The 24939-nt window shown below is 47.6% G+C and overlaps 1 protein-coding gene across 3 annotated transcripts in view; it reads right to left on the bottom strand.

Moving 5' to 3' along the window:
- The window catches only part of GFRA1 (GDNF family receptor alpha 1), a 208625-nt gene extending 187777 nt beyond the window's left edge, over positions 1–20848 (bottom strand). Inside the window, exons 1-4 of one of the 3 annotated variants that reach the window (XM_081823446.1) lie at positions 20560–20848; positions 19412–19705; positions 18285–18578; positions 16994–17077 (exon numbers count right to left, since the gene is read on the bottom strand). In XM_081823446.1, the coding sequence (XP_081679572.1) occupies positions 16994–17077; positions 18285–18578; positions 19412–19451 (418 nt within the window). In that variant the 5' untranslated portion in view covers positions 19452–19705; positions 20560–20848. Of the gene's footprint in view, positions 1–16993; positions 17078–18284; positions 18579–19411; positions 19706–20010; positions 20153–20559 lie in introns of those variants that run through there. The other 2 variants (XM_081823445.1, XM_006742956.3) reach the window with 2 other exon arrangements.
- Positions 20849–24939: the final 4091 nt, after the last annotated feature.

Raw genomic sequence — 24939 nt, 5'->3', positions numbered from 1 at the left:
CCCAGAGGACAACGACAGCACAAAACATGTGAAAGTGCTAGGTTCGAAACACCGGGATGACCCACAGACTCTGCTTTGCCAGAGAAGAACGGAGGGGTCTAGCCAAAGAAAGTGACTTATTTAATGGGACGTTCAGAGACTCAAACCCAGATACCTGACACATGTCAAGAATTTCTCAAGTCACCAGTGCCAGTCCTCTGGGAGTTTAAACACCACAGTCTATAGAATCCCTTTACTCCTGGAAGCTGGTGGGGAGGAAAATCTGCCAACCCCGGCATCCATGCTCAGCTTGTGGGGATTCGTAAGATCCTCCAGCTGAGACGGTGCCACGTCCACGGTCAGGGCTTACAGAGCAAAAACACCAGACTCACTGGGGTCGAGGGGAGGTATGTGTCTGAGAGCAGAACACAGATGAAGACTGAGTGAGCAAGGGGGAGGCTGCAGGAATGGGTAGGCCAGGGGGGACACCACTTTGTCATCATTCTGTGTCGTAAAAGGCAGCTCAGAAGAAATGGAAAACAAGATAGGCCTTTTTTTTTTTTTTTTTTTTTTACATTTACCAAATATAAAACCCTGAGTATAAATTTTTCTATTTTAGGGTTTTCCAAACAACATTTAACTTAGTGTTTTATATCTAGGGTAAATATTTGCCGGGAATTTCTGGCCCACATCAGAGTACTTATCTAAAAAGTTGTTTGGGGCGCCTGGGTGGCTCAGTTGGTTAAGCAACTGCCTTCGGCTCAGGTCATGATCCTGGAGTCCCTGGATCGAGTCCCGCATCGGGCTCCCTGCTTGGCAGGGGGCCTGCTTCTGCCTCTGACCTTCCCCCCTCTCATGTGCTCTCTCTCTCTCATTCTCTCTGTCTCAAATAAATAAATTAAAAAAAAAAAATCTTTAAAAAAAAATAAATAAATAAAAAGTTGTTTGGTTCTGCTCTTAATAGGAAAATTCTGCATTCAAGTCAGGAGACTCACCCTGCATGTGAACCCACAATAACTCTCCTTCCCTCAGTCTCCAGAGTACACTGCAACAGGAACTGAGCACTGACCGGATCTGCATAAGAGCCCTTTCTGGAAGGTCTGTCTGTGTACACTGCACTTTCTCCTTTAAGGGCGAGGGTGTGGAGGAACAAGTCAATGGCTGACCCCCCACTCGGGGTGCTAATGTTGGGGAAAATTAAGTAACCAGAAGGCAGGGCTGCAGAGTATAGCAAGGGAGGTACACAGCTGGTGTATGGTACCACATGGTGGGGCCACTCTCTATTATAGAGGAACCAGGCGATCGGTCATCGATCGCTCATCTCAAGACTGCAACTACAAATGCACCAAGGGGTCTGCAGAAGCAGCCACAAAGTCTGAGAGAAAGCTGGAAGGACAGCGCAAGGGCCAGGCTTGCCCACACCCTCCCTCCGTGCAGTGAAATGCCAGGAGGCCAATGAGTACGTTCTCATTTTTTCAATAAGAACTTCTATCATTTTGGGGGTGGGGGAGGCACGCAGTGTGGTAGACACTCCCACCACTGAGATCCCAGCCTGACAGTGACTCTGCAGAGCGGGTATTATCTCCACCCATCTCCACCCAACAAATCAGGCAGGGAGGCTGAGCAGAGTTAAAGAACTTGCCTACGTCATGATCTGATGAAGCCTGATGCAAATCCTGGCCTGACCCCAAATCCGTATTCTTTCCACCACAGCACTGCTCCCCTCAACACAGAAAGACACCTCCTTAAGATTCTAACATGCCTCTGCCTCACCCCCCAGCTTGAAGAGAGAAGGCAAGTTCAATAGGGAACTTGCCAGACTTCTGGCCAGAAGATCTTGATGGAATTATCCGGCAGGCAATTGCATGGACATATTCTAAAAGGGAGCTCCTCAAATTGAGAGTTCAGACTCCGGGGTCCTCTGAACCCCATGCAGGAAATACGGGTCAGAGCAAGGGCCTCAGCAGATACTCTTGAGGTGTGGCACCAGCAAATGGATGCGAGCCAAGAGCACAAGAGTGCCCATATCATTAGAAGCCTACGGGCAGTCCGACCAGCCAGGGCAGGCCCTTGACGAACTAAACCAGGGTCAACAACAGGGAAGCATCTGGGAAAACTCGTGGCCGAGTCCACAGACTTCTTTCTAAATCTCCCCCCAGATTAGAAAGATGTCATTTTTTTCCATTCAGATACAAACTCGCACTTAGACCAGAGGTCGCCGAGAATCCATCTTGCGTTTGGTTGCTCTGGTTCTTGACTTAACAGTCAAAAAAGCAGCAAGCAGAACCGCATGCAGGGAGCTAGGCCTCTGGAGGTGGATAAACTTGGCTCGTGTTTAGCACCTTCCACCAACTAGCTGTGTGGCCTAAGGCACATCACTTGGCTTCTCTGAGTTTTGGTTCCCCCTTATGTGACATGTGAAAATCCTCCCCACCCCTACACTGGGCCAACACTCAGGGCTGTTGTAAGGATTAAACGCAATAACCTATGAAGGCATCTCGAATCCTCCTGCTGGGCAGCCAGCCGGCATTTCACAATTCATGTCTTCACAACTGTTCTGCCAACTTTGACTGTGACCTCAGGGCTGGGACTCGAGTTGGAAGCTTCTCAAAAACATGCCTGGGGACCTCACAGCTAAACCTTCAAGCCTGAAGAGGCTTCCTATGGAGATGTCACCCCTGGCTGGCAATGCCTATTTTCATAAGGAGACCTTGGCACAAGAAGGGTATTCCAAGAGCCGGATCCCCGGTGAAGATCCACATGATAAACCAGCCAGCATTCAAAAAGCAGTTGCCACCAAACCCAAAAGGAAGTCGTCCCCAGCAAATCCAGGCCAGCAAATCCCCAGCAAATGCCCTTCCACGAGACATTCTAGTAAGATCTCAAACCCAGACAAAGGGGGCTGGGATGAATGGGTGCTGCTCAAGAATTCTGACCCCCACCTGACCCCACGCACAGTTTAGAAGCAGTAAGTTCACTTTCTCTGCAGAGCGAGGTAGCCACCAACAGCTGTGGAATGTCAAAAACAAGGCTGCTTCGGTCTAAAGTTACCCCTCCTCCACCGGGAGAGGAAAAAAAAAATGCATTTCTGAGTCTCTACTTCTTTATGTTTTGCTTATGAGGAACAAATGTCGACAAGATATAGGATACACTGCTCTGTTTGCCACCAAAATGCATAGAAATAATTTTATATGAAACTACACTCACTTAATTGTGATACATTAAGTATTATGTTCGTTGTTACTGAAACTGGGTAGAAATGAATAATTTATTTCAGACAAAAGAAACTCTTGAATATGAAATGCCTCATCTTTTAAAATTACAATTTGGAAGACAAGAATGAAAAAGTACCCATAGCCAGTGAACCCTATACGGCTAATAGAAAACAATGCTTCGACTGTTTCTACTTTGTTTGCAAACATTACATTTTTTAAACATTCTTGAGAATAATAATAATAATAAAACCCACTAGGTTTTCACCACACTCACATCTGTTCAACACAGGGCTAGCATATCCAATGTAAATTTCCCATGCTGGACGAACACCTTTTTTTTCCCCACCAATGTGCCTTGGCTCACCTGGAATCCACTCCCCACATCCCTGCACCACAGTAGTCCTTGCTACCTCCTTCCAGAACTTTCTGTCCTCCATCGAGTTCCCTTCATCTTTCCTTCTCCTCCCCCCCCTCCCTCCATGGCACTCCACTCTGCTCTGAACCTTCTTTCAGGTTCTCCACCACTCCCCAGCAGCTAGTACAGCACCAGGCCCAGGGTAAGGTCTCCAAGAACGTGACTCCTGTTATTTTAGAGGAGATAATCCATGTTTTGAACGGAACTGAATCGATGATCTTCGTTTCAGGTGTGGTTATCGATGTCTCCTTCTCTTTTTCCTTTTATTGTTTCAGAGCAGAAGAGATTTACATCCACTCAAATAATCTCCTATTCCTATCTCACACTAATAAATTGGGAGAGGAGGAAGAAGGGGGTTAGTGTACCCATTAAAATCAGAGACTGGCAGTCACTCAGCCACCATTTACTGAGCACTTCCGAGCACTCTTCCTAAGTGTTACCTCCAATAACCTTATGAATTGGATAATATTATTACGGTCCCCATTTTCAGATACAGGACCTAGAACGGAGGAAGTAACTATTTGCCCGTGGTCCCACAGCTAGTAAGTGCTGGGAACGTGGAACTCAAATCTGGGTGTGCTTAGCCCCCAGACTTTTGCTCTTTACCACTGCTCTCCTGCATTTCATGATTTCCCAGGATCATCAGGACCTCATCTCCTGCCGCTCCCCAGCCCCACCCCAATCTCTGGAATGAACGCAGATGGTTGAGGTGAGTCTTGATGTGGGAACGTGCTGCCCAGCTCTGGCCGCGTTCCTACCCGGAGATCAGCCTGCAGCCAAAAAGGGCAGCACCATCTCTCCCTGCTCCTGCTCCAAAAACAGCTTTAAAACAATGTCGTAAACACAGCGGGGGCTCAAGAAAGGACATAAGAGAGGGTTCAGTCACTTCTTCGGAACCAGCTCTGTGAGCTACAGTCATCACTGGCTGCAGTCCCAGCAGCCCTCCTTCCCCATCCTTCCCTCACCAGGCGCGCCCCAGGGTGAGCGGGCATCTCTTTCAATTAAGACAACTCCCTGCATTTAGAATCTTTGAGTTTTTATTCACTGTCTTGCAAAAGGTTCTGAAGCAAGTTGAGAATCTGGTGCAGAAAACAGCCGAGTGAGACCCAGGACCAGAGAGCCAGAAGAATAAAATGATATGTCGCAAACAAATGAAAAAGCCAGCCCACACGTGGAGTCCTCCAAACAGCGACTATCCATCAAGGCTCCAAAGGGCCACAGGGAGGCTGGACAGGGCCATCCCTCCCAGCCAGGAGGACAGCCTGAGCCACTGTCCCATCCTGAGCCCAGGACAGAGGGCAGCACTGCGGTTGGGACCGGGAGGCTATAGAAGGGCAGGTGGAGACTCATTCCTCTCAGGGGTCCCAGACTGTCCACATTGCCACCGCCCACCAGGACAGGCCCCCTTTCACCGGCCAGGTAACTCAATGTCTAAAGAACAATCTGCAGTGACGTTCTCTCCTACCACGACCATTAAGACCCTTCAGGACCTGGCTCCAGACCGCTCTGCGTCCTGCACTCACTCCTGTTGGGACCTGTCTGCTCTGCTGACATCTGCTCCCCCCGTGCCCCCACCCACCTTCCCAGGACCACCCTGTGAGGCCCAGGCAGTCTCGCTGACTCCTGACTCCTCTGCCCACCTCTGGCATCTAAATGTGGAGCTGTGTGCACTTGGTCCTTGCATTCTGGAGCCTCGTGCCTCTGTCCCCCGCTCCAAGAAGAAGGTAAGACTCCTGAACCTGACTTACACTTGCCCTGAGTCCACTAGGGACTGAGGCTAACAGCACAGTGCTCCTGGCCCCATTTGTGACTTCCCCAGAGGGTACCTCGTGTGATAAGAAGTTACTCATTCTCAGCGGGCCTATGTCATATCTTAGTCTAGAAGCATCCAGAGCCCTGTGCATGTTTTTATGACACAAAACTATACTAAGTGGAACCACATGCAATTTCTGCTTTTCTGCCATGCTGGCCTACAAAAATGGTAATTCCATAGGATTCAGCCTAAAAATGCAGCAATGCTGAGATACATCAGCCATCATCCTTCTCCGGCTCTGCTGAGGCAAAGGCCAGCCCCTGAGTGTGGCAACCCTGCCTCTCTGCCTGGCTCTCCTTCCACCACTGCTTGTACCTAGGGCTCCAGCCACAGCAAGCGACTTATTTCCAGCACCCTGGACATCCATGCCTTTGCCCATGCAGTTGCCTCTGCCTAGAATACCAGCCCCCAGCCATCCCTCCTTACCAAACTCCTATCCATTCCTCAAAACCCGGCCCCAAGTCACCTTCAGCAAGCCTCCTCTGACCCACAACCCCATCAAGTCAGTTATTCTCTCCTTGAGGCTCTATGTGAGCCTGGTGAAGTTCTGCTCATTCACCTACCACTCTGCATCATTAATTTTTACTGTTTATACTTATCCCTAAACAAAAAAAGAAGGTCCTATTTACCCCTGAATCACCTAGGCTTCACACTAGGTTCATAGTAAGTTCTCAATAAATACCAGATAAATGAATCTGGCAGAAATGTCATTCCATCACACTGAAATACTGAAAATTGACAGAGGTCATAGAAACTGACCAATTCTTCTCTTTATTCCAAAATAAATATATGCATTATAGATACACACATATATATGAGTGATATATGTATATATATCACTCAGTACAAAATGCATGATAATCCTTCATGCAGTTTGTGCACTTAACTTTCCCAAGACTATCTCTCCTGTTATGTATTTGCAAGTGAGTACTATAGCACAGATTCTGGAGCCAGACTTTCTGGATGAGAATGTGGCTCAACCAACTCTTAGATGTGTGCCCTTTGACAGTTTTCTTATTTGTACCTCAGTTTCCTTATCCATCCAGTGCGGCTAAGACACAATTATTATTAAATAAGGCTGACACAAGGTATTCCATGGAAACACTTAGCTCATTACCTCTCACAGCTGTTGAAGTTATTATGATTTATATTTCTCTTGAGGTCTCATTGGGATTATGTTTAGAGTTTCAGTCCAGTCACTCCTTTTTTCATTCAAAATGCCACCTGCCACGCTCAAGAGTGCAAGCAAACAGTGGTTCCAAGGAGGGCTCTCCAGAATGCACGGATTTCCTGGTATCTTCTTCATCAAGAGTTTATTTGAAACTCATAGTAACAGGGATCAATGAAACATTTCATAAACATGGGCTTTAAGAAACCTGCTGGCCTGTTCCGACAAAGAATGCAATCGATACTTATTTTCATACATTATTAACTGTATACCAAACGATAATGTGCAAAGGGTAATAGAAGTAACAGTCGGCATGGTGCTTCTTAGACCATTCAGAGGGACGTAAAGGAAAGGGGTACCAGCATGGTGGAAGACAAATGAATAGCATATTAGGTCACCTTAAAGTGGGACTAAACTATGTATTCCTTTCTTTACCACTGTGTAATGCTATTTATATGACAACATGACAAAAAATGGCCCTAGGCATTCTGCTCTACTTTAGAAGCCTTCCATCTCACACTGAAATGAAAAAAGATACAATCCAGAAATTGCTTCTTTGGTTAATATTTCTGCAGTTCCGCAGGAATGGTTTTAATAGCGTGCGTGTTCTGGATTTCGGTTGTCAATTAAGAACCCAACAGAATGCAGGGATAAATATTAAAATAATAGATACTGGCTTCTATTTCAACATTAGAAGCCTTTGTCAAACAGTGTTTTAAGGTGGAAGACAGAGAAAGAAAAACTGGGACTTAAGGAGTGAGACAAAGGCTAGATATCTTCACTTTAAGATCCACATAAAGGATCCCAGGTCTGTGTTTAAAAGTTCGTCACCTAACAGCAGAAAGAGATGCGGGAGCAAAATGCGAATCTGAACTCTTCCACTCATGGGCTGTGTGGCCCTGGGGAAGCTACTCAACCTCTCTGAACCCAGGTCTCCTCCCTGGAAATCAGAGATAATACCTAGCTTTTAGTGTAGTCGGGGACCAAAAGGAAATCATGCCCATGGATAGGCTGGGCAGTGCAGGGCACTCAGCAGGACTCTCCAGGGGTACTCCTCTCCCCACACCTACCTCCCCTTTAAAAAGAGTGCAGGTCCGAAGATTACATAGCTCTCTGGGACTGACGGGCAGAATCCCTGAGGGAACTGTGGTTTGACCAAAAATAGGCCATTTGACCAAATGATTAAAAGTCTGTCATATGCTAATGCTTGGACGGGATGGACCTTGGGCCAATTTAGTAGGAGTAAATTGCAATTGATTTTCGAAGAAATTGCTTGTTCTCTTGCCTTTCTTCAGCTGTGTCACACTCTCTCACACACAGCTGCCTTTGTCACAGCCAGAACCAACTAAAACATGTCAAGGAAGATCTTTTTGAGGCAAAATGTTTAATAATACAGATAGCCACATTCACGCACACACTATCAATACACGCAGACATGAACAGGCAGATGTACAAACACATCTACAACTCTGCGTGTGTATATACATGTTTATATGGGTTTTTAGGGGACTCGAATTTAGAAACAATTCTGCACCATGGTTGTACGCTTCTGTAGGCCCGGCAACTCCCTCTGTGGTTGGAGAACTATCCTGAGTCATTTTTATTTTTTACAACAACCTACTATTTGAATAAAGATCATAAAAAAGCCCAGCCCTAAAACCCCCTCTCCGAAACCCCCTCTCCGAAACCCCCTCTCCATACACTCCCCAGCCCTATCTCTGTAAATTCTTGGCTATGAAAAGAAAATGGTTAAAAGATCACAGAAGATAAAAAATCATAAGAATAAAGGTTAACAATGGCTACTTTCACCCCTAATTTCTGATATGGTGATAGACCCTCTTAGAACATTAATTAGAATGGAAAGAGATGAAAGAAATGCCCAGGGGACATAATAAATTAGCCCCTTATGCAAATCACCCATTCGTTTTCATCACTGACCCAGCTAGCTGAGTCTCTAAATTACGGAAGTGGTTAGCTTCTTTAACAAAAAATTCCAGATGAAAGATTAATTTTTTTTTTAATCTGAAGGCTGGGAGGGCTTACAACAAAAAATAATTTCTCGCTTTCCCTTGCAGATGACTCTGAAGGGGGCCAAAAAATATGAAAATTAACGTTCTGGCTCCTGGTTCCTGTTGCCAAACAGAGACTTATTAATTAACCCTTGTTCTGAAACAATTCCAAAACAACAATCAGACAACAATCCCCTTAACTAAAGTCAATGGCTGTGGTTCTCACCCTAACTGCATAAAAACCAAGAGTGCCTTCCCAATGGGTGCACAGACCTGAATAGGTGAAGGACAATTTAAAGGAGGTGGGGAAATGCCAGGATGTGGAGAGTTTCGAATATCAATTTAAAAACAAACACACACCTAATTTTACTTGTCATCACTGTCCTGCACAATTTATGTTCTACTGCCCTAGAAATTTATGGAACTCTCAGTTTTCTTATCAGTAGAATAAAGGGATTGGACTAGAGTGACCTCCAAAAGTCCTACTGCATCTATAACCCAGTGATTTTATTTATCCCTTTGTAAAACAAACAAGGCACTTCTGATCATTTAATTTGTTTAAATATAATCTTCTGACATGCACTGTGTCTACTGAACTCGCTCCTGGCTTCGTTTTTCTCTTTCCTATCTCATTTTCCCCTTGTTCCTATTTTTCCCACTTTCTTCTTATTTTGTTTCATCTTCTTCCATGTATCCAAACGAGATGCCTTAAACACATTCTGGTTCAAGTAAGGTGTATATTGAATAAATCATGCTTTGTAAGTGTTATTAATGTGAAAAATATATATACCAAGATCACAAGTTTCTTTGGTATGAAGACAATGTTCGAAAGAAAAATAGTAAGTCTGAAAATAATTCAAGATTCAATACGCAGGTCCCTGGAAAAGGAAGGAAAATATGTGAAAGATCATTCTAGTCCACTGCTGTCATTTTATAAAAGGAGTGGCTACCTCTCCTTTTATAGGAAGGGTAGACACTTGCCCAAGGTCTCCTGACTCCCAGACCAGTGCTCCTTGGACCAAACAATCCTGATTTGACACCTTCTGCGAATCAGTACTATATCCCCGAGAACCAAGAAAGGACATCCTTTGGAAAGAATAAGCTTGGACAGCAGAAAAATTAAGAGATGGCAGAAAGAAACACCTCTAAGGACTAAGGAGAAGGAATGAGGACAGACCTACTGGCTATAAATAATTTTGCACCTTGTAACAATCTTCGGTTCATGCAATTACCTGTCACTCATGGATGTTTTATCTCCCCTCTTCTGGTAACAGGACCTACGGTCACGCTATGCAAAAATATTTGACTGCCTCTACCGTCACAGCCTTCCCTGGAACATCCAGGCCTTGGCCGTAAGTATCTTGCCACTGGAGTGACCTGCTGTTTTATCCATGAAACTTCTCGAGGTTGACAGTTAATCTAAGTAACAAAATTTACCTTTGGGACATAGTCAGGGATACAAGAAGACACACATTCCTCAGATCATCACACAGGTAATCAGAAAGTATGCGTAGCCTATGACTCTATTTTTGTAAAAAAAAAAAAAAAAGATGTGTGTATATATATACACACACACATATATACACATATTCATATATAAAGGAAAAAATTCTGGGAAGTTTCTTTTTTTTTTTAAAGATTTATTTATTTGAGAGAGAGAGTGAGAGAGAGAAAGAACACAAGAGGGGGGAGCGGGAGAGGGAGAAGCAGACTCCCTGCTGAGCAGGGAGCCCGATGCGGGACTTGATCCCGGGACTCCAGGATCATGACCTGAGCCGAAGGCAGTCGCTTAACCAACTGAGCCACCCAGGTGCCCAATTCTGGGAAGTTTCATATCAGCATGTTTATAGTGGTTATCTTTGGGAGGTGTGACTAGGGGTGATTTAAATTTTCCTTTTCCTTTTATAAACCTATTTGTAATTTCTTATTGTTCTACAAAAAAATAAAATAAAATGAGGTGCTGAGGGACTGGAGGGGAGAGAATTCGAACCAAAAGTATGTAAGTGGACATAGCACAGCCTGTGGAGATGGACGCCTCTCCCGGGTTTAAGGCATGCCCTTCTCAGGGAGCAGTAATTCTTCCTGCTATGAGGGGCGTTGGAGAGCAGATTTATGAGGAGAGGTTGGAAGAATGGGAATCAGTCAAGCTGAGAAGGGAAAGCTGATCACAAGAATCCTTAAGCACAGGAAGAGCCCCCACCCCGGGTGATCACCAGCTGCAACACACTCACCTCTGACAAAAGAGCGTAAAAACAGGGCCCAAAGGAACAGGGGGATTCAGAGCAGGAATAAGGAAGACCTTCCCCAAAGGGAAGTTCAGACTCAAACGGGGTTATCAAGAGGCAGGACTTTCCTCCAGGGCCCTTTAGAGAAAGGCTAGATTTTTCATTTTTGTCCATGTTGTTTATGAACAGCCTTCCAGAAGGCTCAGGATTGCCATCCTTTCGTTGTTCCATGATCAGGAAATAAGTTCTGCTGAAAAGATTCCTGGTCTTGGAGCCAGGAGCCAGCCAACAGCTAGTGTGGCTGTGACTGAGACTTACTGGGGGCCAAGGATGCTTCGGGGCCTAGTATTTTACATACAGCATCTTCAAATCCACAAGAACCTGTAAAGGAATGACCTTCATTTCGTTTTACATCCAAGGAGCCTGAGGCACACTGAGCTTGAGTGAGGTGCCCAAGACGAAGGAAGTGGCAGGGCTAGGATGCCCACAGGTGGGCAGACCCCAAGCACGTGTTCTCTCCCCAGCACTGGCGTGCGCAAAGGCCTGGAGACACGAAGCTGCCCAGGGCACTGGTGGGACAGCAGGTGGCTAGCTGGCTTGTCTGGACACAGGGCAGCTAGGGTGAGACGCAAGGTCACTTAGTAGAACAATCTCTGCAAGAAGACTGAAGCCTGACAGTTCTTCTAAGTCACTGGGGTGCTAAGATAAGGCCTGCCAATGAGGAGGCCAGGCTGGATTGGGAGGAACTTGACACGGGGACGCCAGGAAGAAGGTCAATGCAAAGTTCAAGTGAGAGATAAGATGAGTACATTTAGGGAATGGAGAGAGGAGAGCAACTCAGAACACAGCAGGTGGACTTCAGAAGACTTGGTGATGGATCCAGCTGAAGGAATGAGAATGGGGGGGGCAGGCAGGAACCCCGAAGCTTATAACTCAGGCAGACAATGCCATATGTAAGACAGAAGGTTCGGGAAGAGAAGGGTGTAAGGAGAAAAGAGGGAGAGATGGTGAGAACCGCTTTGGATGTGCTGGGTTTGAAGTAACTGAGCTACATCCAGGCAGAGTTGGCCAGGACTCAGCTGGAAATGCCGGTTGAGAGCTCAGGAGAGGCTAGAATAGGAGGGAAGGCTCTGAGTCTTCAGTTTAAGTGGGAGCAGCAGTCCCAGGAATGGATGATGTGTCCAGAGAGTACGCAGAACAGAAAGAGGCTAACACTGGCCTCCCCGAAGGCACTGCCATGTTCTAGCAAAGGTCCTCGGGGCTACCCTCAAGCACTGTGGCCCTGGCCAAGACAATTCCTCTCTCTGGGCTTCCCTTCTGTGAAAGCAGAAGGTTAGACTGGATCTCTACAGCCCTTCTCTGATATTCAAGCACCCATGGTTAACAAGGTGACTACTCAGGAACAGGAAGAAGGCTCCAGGCTAAGCATACACCCCGCATAGCAAGCAGGTCCCCCAGCTTTCCAGTGCGAAAGATAGACACATACGTGAGTCCTCTCAATACCCTGTGATTAACAGCTATCGTGAAGGCAAGAACAAAATGCAGCACGAAAGCGTCTTGAGTGGAAGTGCCTGTCTGGGGGAATTCCAGCATGGCCCCAGAGATGAAATTGGGTCTAGGTCTCGGGGAACTAACAGAGACTTCCCCATCAGAGGCAAGAGCATGAACAAAGGCACAGGAAAGTGAAGACATGTGAAATGCTTGGGGAATGGATTGCTCAGTGAGCCTGAGTGGACGGGGGGTGACGGGCTTAGAGAAGGAAGGCAAGCACGATCTGGCCTGGGGAGGAGTTTACCATATGTCAGAACAGGGAACAAGGAACCAACGGGGATTCTCACCTATTGGGACAACATGATTAGAAGGGTTTTGGAAAGCTGAGTGGAAGGCAAAGGACCACCACATACCCCAGTAGCTGGTATTTACAAACACTTCTCTCTGTGGTCCTGATTTGACAAGACAGCACAGGACCTTATAAGACTTCTCTTCAACATGTAAAATTTTTAAGAAAGCTTTTTTTTCTCATAGTGACGTAAGTATGATGGCATATTAAAACAGAAATGCTAAACATGGCTAATTATTCACAGCATTATTCAGAGAAAGGGGCCATACTCCAAAGAGTGTTTAGGGGCATCTCCTACTGAAGCAAACTATTTCCAACTGCGTGGGAACCGATGTCAAGATCCTATGGCTTCCTGGGAAGGTCTAAGCCATTCCTAGGACTTGGCAGGAAATGATGAGAGAGGCAGAGAGTTAGACCTTTATCTTTTACCAAACCAGAGTCAGCATGTTCAAATCCTAATGCCCCTCTTTCCCCACATCCATCTCGCTTCTTGTTTGCAATACCATCGGCTCTGGTTATTTTTGAGAAAGGTCTGGCCTCTCTTGACTCCTCTCTACAAAATCCAACCTCCCAGTCAATACTTTTAAACCCTGGAGCCCTCTTTTTTTCTCTCGTTGCCATAAAGGTGCTTATATCCCCTTCTGATCCTCCATCCTCAGACTCTTCTTGGCACCCACTGTATTTTCAAAATTTTTTGCTACTTTGCTCTCCCCCTCCAGAGAGTCCAAAAACATGGCCAACAGGTTCATCTCCCTTTCAAATCACTATTTACTTCTTGCTGCTTCTAGAACTTGCACAGAGAAGAAAAGGCAAGGTTAAAGAGCAGAGAGTCATGGCAGATGTGAAACATACGTGGTGGCTTTGTCCTCTGAGCCTCCATGTGCCCACACGGCTCTGCCCTCTTGGCTCCCAAGACCCTTTTCCGTGTTCTCTCCTCTCCTCCAACATCCTCTCGCACTGGCTCCCTCTTTCCTTTGTACGCTCCCACTCACTGCCTGGTTCTTCCTGTTTGAGATCCCTAAAAACCACAATGACATCAACCCACAACGAAGGTCCCTCCTCGAGCCCTTGAAAGTGCTTTCAAGACCAAATGCTTCTACCAATGCATTTCCACAAGGGTTGTGCTCCTGCAATTCCCCAATTCTCACCTGACTCGGCTGTTTGATTTCCTTCCTGCCGCTCAGGCTTCAGAACAGAGATGACAGGTTGGAGACTATCTCATTTCTGTTCCCTTCCTTGCTCCTGTCAGGCCACTGACAGCACCTCAATATGGCTTTTTAACTGGTGATCAAGTAAACAATGGCAAAGGAGCCCACAGCTCTGAGGAGTCCAAAGAAAATGGAAACACAAGAACGTCAAACCTGCCTTGTTCAGTGAGACAATTCAGCTCACACTTAATGTATGTGGATAAACATTCACCTCACATTGGGCAAAGAAACCCAAATATGGACACTCTGATTGTTACCCTATCTGTAAAAGACTGAGGCCCTGTTGTCCTGGTTTCTTCAGAGAGATTTTGAAGGCAGGAGAGATGTTCTAGAAACTCAGAATCAAACCACAAAAAGCAACATTTATCATCCTGCTCCTTTGTCCTTCCTTATTCTACAAATGCCAAACTGGATAATATGCATTATTCAATGACTTAAAACCTCTCAAGGTTCCATTTGGCTTCCCTATACCCACTTAGGGAACACCATCACTGTCAGAGGTCAAAGCTCATTAGTGCTGGAACCTAAATTCAATGCCCTTGAGAGATAAAATGTAGCTCCAGACAAGGCCTTCCTGGCTCTGATTAATTCATTATGACTTCTGGGTTCTCAGCAGGACAGGTCTCACAAAGTCAGGGTCATATTTGCTATGAAAAGAAACCTGGCTGAGAAAGGGACCCAAGAAAATGAATGAGTGAAACTTGGTCCATATGCAGAAGAATTCCCAATACTCATAGAAGATTTTCAGGCAAGCCAGGGGTATCTGAGAATGACCAAGCCATTTTAACTGTAGAATGAATGCAAGGATTGAAAACACAATTGAAGAGCACAGTAAATGGGTTCTGGAGGTGACCTCAATCTTCCCTCAGAATCGTGACCTGTTAGGACTAAAGATTATTTACTCCCATGGTCTCATTATACCAAGAAAAGAGAGCACCAGAAAGGGAAAATGAGTCTGTTGCAGTCCTATGGTCCCCAGCAGGTCTGAAACTAAAACCCAAATAAGCCTTCCTCCTAGCCTGCGTTCTCACTCTCACTGTCCATGGGAAGGCTCATATCCCTCCAAGCATCAGCACAAAAACTAAGGAATAAGGTTTCCAGGGGGCAGGCAGCAGGCAAGAGGCACTACCCCTCCAAGCACTAGGAAGGCTAAGTTCGCTCCTGGTACACCATGGCCACATCCCACCCCAGCTCCTAAAGACCTGCCCCTGTGAGAGCTCAGATGGGTCTGTGCATCTTTCCTCCAGTACTTGAGACACTGCCCCAGCTGGGCCAAGGGGATGGGGAGGGAGCATTAGCAGGGCTCCGGAGTGGAAATTATCAGCATTATTTGGATAATATATGAATGCCTCTGATACTAAACTTAAACCCTTATATCTTACCCCAAAACACATACATACACACACTTCTCCTCTGAACCAGAAACAGAATAATGTAGAAAAATGCATCTCAAGCTTCATGTGTATATGAAGCACCCAGCCCAGGGATCTTCTTAAAACATTAAGTTCTGATTCAGCAGGTCTGGGATGGAGCCTGAAATTCCACACTTCCAACCAACTCCCAGGTGATATCCATGCCACTGGTCCAAAGACCACACTCTGGGTAACAAGGAGCAGATGTTACAAAAGCTCAGAATCAAACAAATCTGGGTTTAAATTCTGGTTTCGTTAATCATGAGTTTTGTGATCTTGGGCTGGTTTCTCAACTTCACACTGCATCAATTGCTTCATTCCTAAAATCGAAATAATAATACCCAAGATGCACATGTTATCTAAGTTAATGATAAAAAGTTGCTAACACGGGGGCGCCTGGGTGGCTCAGTCAGTTAAGCATCTGACTCCTGATTTCCGCTCAGATTATGATCTCAGGGTCGTGAGATTGAGCCCTACGCTGGGCTCCATGCTCAGCGCAGAGTCTGCTTGTCTCTCTCCCTCTGATCTCTCTCTCAAATAAATAAATAAATAAAATCTTAAAAAAAAGTTCTTAACACAGTGCCTGGAATAAAATAGGGGCTTAATAAACGCCAGTTGCTGGCTGTCTCGAAGATTCACGAGGGCAGGGGCGACATCTGTCTGGCTCACTGCCAAAATCCCAATGGCTAGAACGTATTAGGTACTCACTGGATGTCTGTGAGTGAATGAATGTATGTATAATACACCGACACATAATATCAGTATTTACATATACCCTTGATGCTATGGCTTTGTGCAGGAAAACAGAAAATGTTTAGAACACCAGAACACTCTCACCCATAACAAACCATCATCTCATAAAATTCAACATTCACCCCCATGTACAACCACCAACAAAACATATCATTTGTGATGGCTGTATATACTTGAGAAAATGTCTTAAGTGTAAACAAATAAAGACCATATCAGTTTGGAATCTGTATGTCATTAAGAGAAATTACTGCCTTGCTCATTATTTATGGGGCTGTCTGAATGCCAGAGTTATGAAAAACTTAATTCTGAAACTAAGTTCACTTCCAAAACAAACGTAGAATCGCAAAGACAGACAAAACAAACCATGGGAAGCGAGACCACTTTTTAAAGGGCCACTGGGGAAGTAAGACATTCTTTGATACATGCACACACTTGCTCAGGACAAATTAAAAATAGAATTGTTAACAAATGGTAGAGTTAAAGCTTTTAAATCAAAGGCAGACAAGTGAGTCCATCTGAAACTCTTCAACAATCTAAGATTATCTTCAGAAGTCTCATAAAGTAAGAGGCATCACTGACAGGGATCCCATCTGCAGGGAGGCGCTGTGAATGGTAGGTAGCAAGAAGGGAGTATGATTGCCACCTACAGACAGAAGTCCCTATGCAAGAGCTAGCCAATCATATTTCAATGTGGAAAAAAAGAAATTCAACCAAGTCACCTCCCTCCGACCTCTTTCAAATCACTGCACCACATTACTTCATTTAGAATTACTTTCAAGTCATACAATCATCTCTAGGCATTCTGCCTCTTCATTATCATCATCCTATTTCTAATTTCCCAGAAATGCTGTACCATTCAACTATCTACTTAGACGCTCTCTGAGAGCCAAAGAGAATGCAAGCCAATGGATTTCAAGCAGGCAAACGCATCCAAGTGGAAGCATGAATCTGCTTACCTGGTATGAATGGGACCACCCGGAATATATCAGACAATCTGCTGTTAACTGGCTCGTAAGGGGAATCTTCAAGCAGATCATTTCCTAAAAACAACAGAACGGTGGGGCTTAGATCTGGAAAGCAGACATATTTCAGAGAGTTTTTGTTACTGAATCTAAATTCTAACGATGTTATGATTGTGTAACAAAAAGATGCTGAAACTTTCAAAGGTCTCAAATGCATCTATTTGGCCATGGTTATGTTGCATTCCCTCTGCCTTTGTTGTCCTTCCTCTCCCCAGAGTGCCATGAAAACACTGGAGAGCAACCTGCCTGATCTTGCCAGAAAACTCTCCCACTCTTTGCAAAGGAATGAAATAAGAGAAGAAGGAACCAGTGATGTCACCAGCCCAGCTTACCTCCGGGAGCCAATGGAAGAAAAGTGACCCAAAGGAGGCCCCCATTTCTTTGCTCCTCAATGTAGCATGTGGCCAGAAAGCCAGGATGCTGGTTATGAAACAGCCTCTGAAATAGGTTTTCATTGTAATAGGTTTTGAAGTAGGAGGCAGCTGAGAGGTCAAATCTGTATGTTACAAATGTTTGGTGTCTCCGTGGAGAATGAATGCACTGGATGGCTGTGTTAGATTTACAAACACCAGCCACCTCTGGCACACAAGGACCAAAAAATTCCCACTGGAATGGACGGTTGTGACAAGTGGCCCTTTTTCTCTCAAAGCCACTTCTGTGTTAACCAAGGCTGAACCACACCAGCTGGTTCAAGACTCAGCTAATCTAAGATGACAAATGGCTTTTCTGCCTTTGATCAGGTTTGATGAGGGTAAAGATAGAATAGAGTCTACTGGACCTTTTATTCTTAATTCTTTATCTTATGTCAGAATACACAGAAGGGAAGAAGAAAGGGGAGAAACTCCGGACAGGATTCAGGACAAGTCTTTGTATTCTTATCCTCTGAAGCTCTCCTTGGAGAGAAGTTTTGAGTTCCTCCCTGTCCCTTAACGGGCTCCTACTCGGATGCTCTGACCAGGTTTCGGAGAGGTCAGCGGGGCCCGGGGAGGGGGGGTATCCCCCACCCCCTCATGGGTTTTCCAACAACCAGGCCCCAACAATGCTGCTCGGGAGGCAGCAAACACCAGCTGCCGCTGTCCCTGGGGGCCAATGAAAGGTCCTCATTCTGCAGCTGGGGAGAAGCGAGGAGAGGATGAGGTCAGCGGACCCGGCCGAGGGGCCCGCCTGCCTTTGTGGGGTGAGGGGTGAGGGGTGGGGGTGGGGGGCGAGGACGGTCGGCGCGTACCCTGCAGGCTCTGGTACATGCTCCAGTAGATGCGCAGGCAGTTCTTCTCCTTCTTCATACCCCGCTTGCAGCGGCAGTTGTAGAGAGACTTCTGCTTGAGGGCCTCCATGGCACTGCGGCACTCGTCCTTGGCCTCCAGGCCCGATGTCAGGCTGAAGTTGGTTTCCTTGCCCGCGACGCACTGCCTCAGCGTGCGGTACTTGGTGCTGCAGCTCTGCTCCTTCAGGCACTGATCGCTGGCTTTCACACAGTCCAGGCGGTCCCCGCCGCTCACCTCGGCCGACAGGAGCAAGTCTGCGGGCGGAGGGGAGGGAGGGTGAGGGCGCCTGGGCAGGGACCCGAAGCCTTCCGCTCGGGCGCGGGCGCGTGCCTAACCAGGCTTCTGCGGTGCCCTGCGCAGCCAGCGGGCCCGCCCCTCTACGCCGGGGAGTCATTTTCCCGCCCTGGGACCTCCGGCCGCCGGCTCTCCCAGGCTACGCCAACCTTCGCCCGGCGTGGCTTTGCGGGCTGTTTGCGGTTTGCCCCGGGGTGCGCGCTGCCCACCGCGCGTGCCCGCCCCGCCGCTCCGGGGCAGCCCGGCCCGCGCAGCTGCTCGGCCTCCGGGAGCCGCTCGCTCGGCCCCGCACGACGGAAGCCGGGGGCTTTCCGAAGAGGAGGGCGGCTGCCGGCTGGGCGCCGGGCGAGGGGCAGGCGAGCTCTGGTCCGCGGCCCGCCGGGCGGGGAGCGCTCAGACACTATTCGGGGGAAAGTTTTCCCTTCGAAGTTTGCTCTCGCAGTCCAATTCTCGCCCACACCCCACCTGCCCGCTGCGCCTCCGCGAGCGCCCGGGACTCGCAAGGAGCGCTGGTCCCGGGGCTGGAGGGGCTCGGACCTCTTAACTCTCCGCCAGGATAGGCCATTAAAAAGAACAGAAAATAAGAACCAAGCACAAAAAGCTGCGGGCAAGTGCCGCGCCATCACCGCCTCCCAAGCACAGGGTGCTGGGGATTCAAGATCCCCTTCCCCAAAACGAAACTTCGCCCACACCCAGAGCAACCGCGCTGCAATGGGGGGGGGGGGGGGGGCTGCCCCGAGTACACTTCGGAAAGACTCAGCAGGTTAGAAAGCTAGCGGCGGCCTCGACTTACCCAGGAGCGGCAGCGCGAAGTACAAGGTCGCCAGGAACATGGTGCCGGCGCGCAGCTGGTCCCCGCCCCCCCAAAAATCCGGAGCCGCCGCTGGGTCTCGCCGAGGGAGCTCAGCATACAGCGATCCCCGGACGGCCGCGCTGCTCTGGCCGCCCAAAGTTCAGCTCCATCCAGTGCGAGAGGAAACTCCCGGGTCCGTCCGCCGCCACCGCCGCCGGCGACTCAGCTCCCGGCGGGCGGCTGGCGCGAGGGTGGGAGGCGGTTCCGCTTTTAGGGGTTCAGGTCTGACCCAACCTGGAAGGGAGAGCGCGCTTTGAAATGAGAGCCGAGAGCGCTAGAACCTCCCCCGCCCCTCTGCCCTCCCCGGCTCCCGCCTTGGGGGACTTTCTAGCGCCCGGGTGAGGGCCCACCCCTAACCGGGTCCGGGCGCAGGAAGGGGGCGCCGGGGTGGGGGTGGGCATGTACGTGTATTCCGGGGAGCCGCCCGCAAGGGCAGGGTAGGGGCTGGAAAGGTCGGAAGCGAGCTCCCAAAGTCCAAGGGGTGTCTATCGGGTCCAACCCAAGAGGCTGAACGCAAGCAAATAAATAAATAACGTTACTTTCCGAGCGCTGCGAGTGGAGCCAGCAGCTGCCTGGAGTCGAAGCACACGGCGGCGGCAGCTCTTTCTCCAGCCCTGGCGCAGAAAGAGCCCCTTCTCCCTGGAAGTTCGCCGCCCCCTCCTCCAGCCAGCTCGCTCGCTCCGCTGCCGGCCCTCTTCACCCAAACCACCAATCGCCGCCCCCGGTCGCCGTCTCCCCCTCCTCCCCGGGCTCGCCTCCTTTCTGAGGCAGCCGGGCTAGGGGGAACCGACGTCCCGGCTGGAGCCGAAATCCGGCTCGCGCGCCCCTACCCGCGGTGGGTCCTCCGCTCCCTCCCCGGTGTCCGCGCCGCGCACAGGCTCGCCCGGGACTCGGGCTCATCAACGCCACCGCCCGGGGCGAGCGCACCGGCCCGCAGCCCTGGAGCGCCGGGGCAGGTGCAGCCCCTAGCCGCGCGCGCCCCGGGCCCCCAAAGTTGAGGGGCGCCTGCAAGAGGGGAGAAGAGGGTGGGGGAGCGGCGATAGGCTCCCAAATCCACCGAACGAAAAAACTCTCCAAATGCCACCAACCTGGACTCAACCGACCGTATCCAGCTGTGTCGAGGAGCCGGTTTGTTTATTTATTTATTTATTTTGGGGGGTGTCCCCGCCCCTTCCTTCCCTTTCCGGGCTCACTTCTCTGCGCTAGGAAGAAGATGCGGTAATCTTCGAGAGCCCAAAGGGGCTGAGTTGGGCCAGGACGATTTCCGAGCAGACCCCCCCCCCCAACCCGGCTCTCGGATGCCGGTTAGGGATATCGGAAGCTGAGCGAGGCTAGCGGGTTTCGAGGCCAGATTTCTTTGCCTGAGGACCCTCGGCCTGCTCCTGCTCCCGCCAGCCCCCTCTGAGGCTCGCACGCACGGACGCCGCAGATGAACACACTCGTCCGCGGTGGGACTCGGCGCCGGATCCCGCACGCGCGCACAGGACACGCAGCGCTATGCAGCCGGCCGCGAGTGCTGCCTGACTCTCTCTCTCTCTCTCTCTCTCTCTCCCTCTCTCTCCTCTTCGCTCTCGCAGACACACACGCACTCACTCAGACACAAAAGGGCACAAAGCACAAGGGCTCTTTCTTTCTTCCGTCCTATTGCAATCGAATCAGACCCTTCTTCCGAACACAAAGTTTTTCCCCACGTCACTCGCGCTATGACTCAAGACTTGGAGCGTTAAAGACACACTCAGACCCAGACCCTCGGAGCCGAGATCGCAGGATGTGCCCACGCACCGACCCACGCCAGCGCGCACGCACTCACACATGCACACGCAGTCTCTCTCTCTCTCTCTCTCTCTCCCTCTCTCTCTCTCTCTCTCTCTCCCCTGGAGCTTGGGCAAGGAGACAAAAGCGGAACCCCCGGCCACTGCATTTAAACCGCGCCAGACCTGGCTTTGGGAAATTTATAAGCTAACCTCCATCTTGGCTGTTTCAAGAGTAAATTTTAAAATAATAATAAATTTAAACGCCCAACACATACACAGCCTTTTGCCCCAATTTCTGGGACCACTCGTTCTCAGCCATGCTGCTGACCCCCCTACCCCGTCCGGAACACGTAGTCCTCTCCCCGTACACCGGGGGGCGCCCAGGGGAACGAAGCCTACACTGGGTCCTGAGAGGAGTCTATGGAACAGTGGCGGAGGGCGGTGGCGGAGGGCGGTCTGGCCGCTCAGGGCTTGGGTTCGGGATCTTTCCTGATATCCAAGTTCATCATTCAGGGAAACCGAGTTTGAATCGAGTCTGGGTGAGCTCAGCTGTCAAATCTGCAAACCCATTGCACTAGACAATGGGCTGCGGAGGAGAGAAAAGAAACGCTCCTCTTGATCCAGGTGGGGCTAATTGAAAAGGGCACAGGCTTTGGGTAAAGTTTGAGGCGGGAGAGTTAAGGGCGGGGAGACAAGGAGGAGGAAAGAGGAGGGGGTGAGTAGCTCTCCATTCAGCTCCGCACCAGCCAGGCGCGCCCCTTGGTTGCGGTAGCCATTCAAATGCGTGCTCCGCATTGTTTGGAGGGTGTCTTCCCGCGCCCAAAACCAAGGGACACCCCTCCGATCTGCACGCCTATCTATGCACGTGTTCCTCAGGGATAGGTATGAGAGGATTGACGCCTTCATGGAGCACCCTCCTCAACACGTGTGTGCGCTCTCAGGGTCACACCCTACACGGATTTCTTGTTCAGTGTATCAGTTTACACTTGGTTGTTGAGTAAACAAAGCAAACATATGTCACATTTTCGCGACAGATGGTTCAAACCAAGGGATACTTAGTTCTCTTTCTCTAACAGTGGTAACAGTGTAAGTTACTGAGCGGACTAAGCGGAAATGTAATTGAGTCTTCTAATCAATTTCTTCACCTTAAGTTTATTCTCATATTTTCACACACAAACCAGAGAAATCCTGGGGAGGTGGTTTTAGTAAGAGGAGGGCCCAAAGTGAATTAAGAGTTTATCTGAAAACTGTGTTTCTCCAAGGAGACCCAAAACATAAAACCCTCTTTTGTCATCCCATTTTATAAGGGGGGGGGGTGAATGTCTCCCTGTGGGAAATTAGTAATTAGAATTCCAGTTCTCAATGGATAGACTAGTTTCCATCATTGCTGACCGCATGGGATGATTGGATGACAATGAGGTTTCATTTAAGGATATCACCCACATCTCTTGTAAATGTTCTTTGTTTAGAAATGATTCTATGCTACCCTAATGTTCCACAGACATGGTTTAAACGAAATTTTAACTGGATGAGGGAAGGATGGAATAAAAATTACCCAAATGTAAAATATGGGACTTCTTTTAAAATATTTGTAGCTTCAAGAATATTTTTGAACCATTCACTCACAGCAGTCCTCATTAAGTCCTTACTGATGATGAAAACAGAGCTTTATTTTCTTTAAAAAATAAACCCCAAGCCACTGTGTTGTCCAATACAATAGTCACTAGCCACATGGCTATTTCAATAAAAATTAATTGAAATTAAATGAAAGAAAAATGCATTTTCCTGGTAGCACTAGCCACATTTCAAGTACTCAGTAGCTGCATGGGGCTAGTGGCTACCACATTAGACAGCACAGATATGAGGCATCTCCATCATCACAGAAAGTTCTACTGCACAGTTGGTGTGAAATTAGTTAAGGTGACGTATATCACCTTAGAACAGTAGAATAACGCAGGCCTGAAATGAGTGCTTTATAAGGAACAGTAGTAGTAGTTGTTGTTGATGATCATGATGACTTGCTACTCTTTTGAAGAAGGTGAAGAATACATGAAGACACAGCTCACTGCTGGTGTGTCCTCCACTCCGAATGGAGATTATCAGGCAAAGAAGCCAAAGAAAGGGGAATGGATATGTCAAAAGCGATCTTCCAAGGAGAGCTGTGTGTAGAAGGATGTGGCCCTTACTCTACCTTAAGACTTCTTGTATAACAAGTTAACAAAAAATTACTTCTTTACAACTATATCCACTAACTTCTAAAGGTGAGACAAACACACAGCTGGAAAGTCCTTGGAATATGGAAGCTAGAAATGCATGTGACTTACTGTATTAATATTATCTCTGTTTCCTTGGAGCTTATCTGTTCTCATGTGGACAGGACTGATCTCAGGATGAAAGGTGACATCAAAATATCAAATATTATTAATAATGATAAAGGTTCATGCCATCCCCTGTGACATGTTTTCTCAGAGGGAAATTGGTTTTAATAAAGCTACAAAATTAGGTTCAATCTACCCATAAGCATGTGAAATGGGCAATTTTCTTGCATTTTTTTCATGTAAGTATATTTTCATAAGTTAACAGATGAGTCATGGTGAGAATGACAGTTTTATTCCATGCAGTATTTTGTCTCCTACTCTCATTGCCTTGGCCCTATAGAGTATAATGTAAAACACATTCATTTTGTAAAATTATACTGCTCAAAAATCACTCAAATTTCTCTGACTCAAACTAGTCCATCAAAGTATTTGACATTAGGCAGTTTGACAGACTTACCTCTAGCTACACAAACCACTCACTATTCCCTAAATGTGCCATGTTTTTATTTATTATTATTATTATTATTTGCTGATGCTACACCTTTGACCATGCTGTTCCATCTGCCCAATGTGTGCTTTATCCTGAAATTTTAAGATGCAGCTCAGCTCCAACAGGCCATAAAGGATAGCAAGGACTCCTTCAGCCAGAATCAATAGTTCTCTGTAGTGTATTCCCATGGCACTGTTGGGATTTCTATTACAGCTGTGTGACACGCATTGAAGTTAATTGCTATACCTGTCTCTTCAACTGGAATGTGAGTTCCTTGAAGGCAGGAAGATACTCTATTCTCCTCTTCCTCCTTATTCTTCTTCCTTTTTCTGCATCCCCAGCCTTTAGACCGATGACTGACACATAGTCACCTCCAATAAATGTGTATTGATTGCATGAATAATGAGTGATGTTGTTTCTCATTTTCCTCTGACACAATAATTCTACTGAAAGGTTTATATAAAATCCCTTTACTATAGGAATAATACTAAATATAAGCACTTCATGCAATTACTGGTATTGCTGTTCCAATAATAGTATCAAATATGTATTATTCCTTTGGGGATTTGACATTTACATTTTTTTAAAACAAAACCCATTATTGTAATAGAATGCTCTTTTTCTGGTTCACTTTAATAGTAACATATTACATATTTCATTTCTGGGAAATGATAGCTCTCCTTAGGTCATATTTTAAGGCATAAAGCCAGAGGCAGAGTAGTGTTCCCACCTGAAGTTCTCTAATCATCTAAAAATGTGCCTCTCTCTGGGAGAGAAGGATTTAGAAGGGCCAGATTACAATTAATCGGCCTGGAGCCTTCATCCTCGAAGGCAAATGTTAAAAAGCCAAATCACCCCCAAAGTGTTAAAAATGCTTTTATAGACACACAAGACCTCGTGCAATCC

The sequence above is a fragment of the Leptonychotes weddellii genome, chromosome 6 (genome assembly GCF_054177405.1).
Source record: "Leptonychotes weddellii isolate Sample4059 chromosome 6, ASM5417740v2, whole genome shotgun sequence".
Taxonomy (NCBI): Eukaryota; Metazoa; Chordata; class Mammalia; order Carnivora; family Phocidae; genus Leptonychotes; species Leptonychotes weddellii.
Note: the sequence above shows the minus strand (reverse complement) of the source record. Positions and strands in the feature narration are given on the sequence as shown.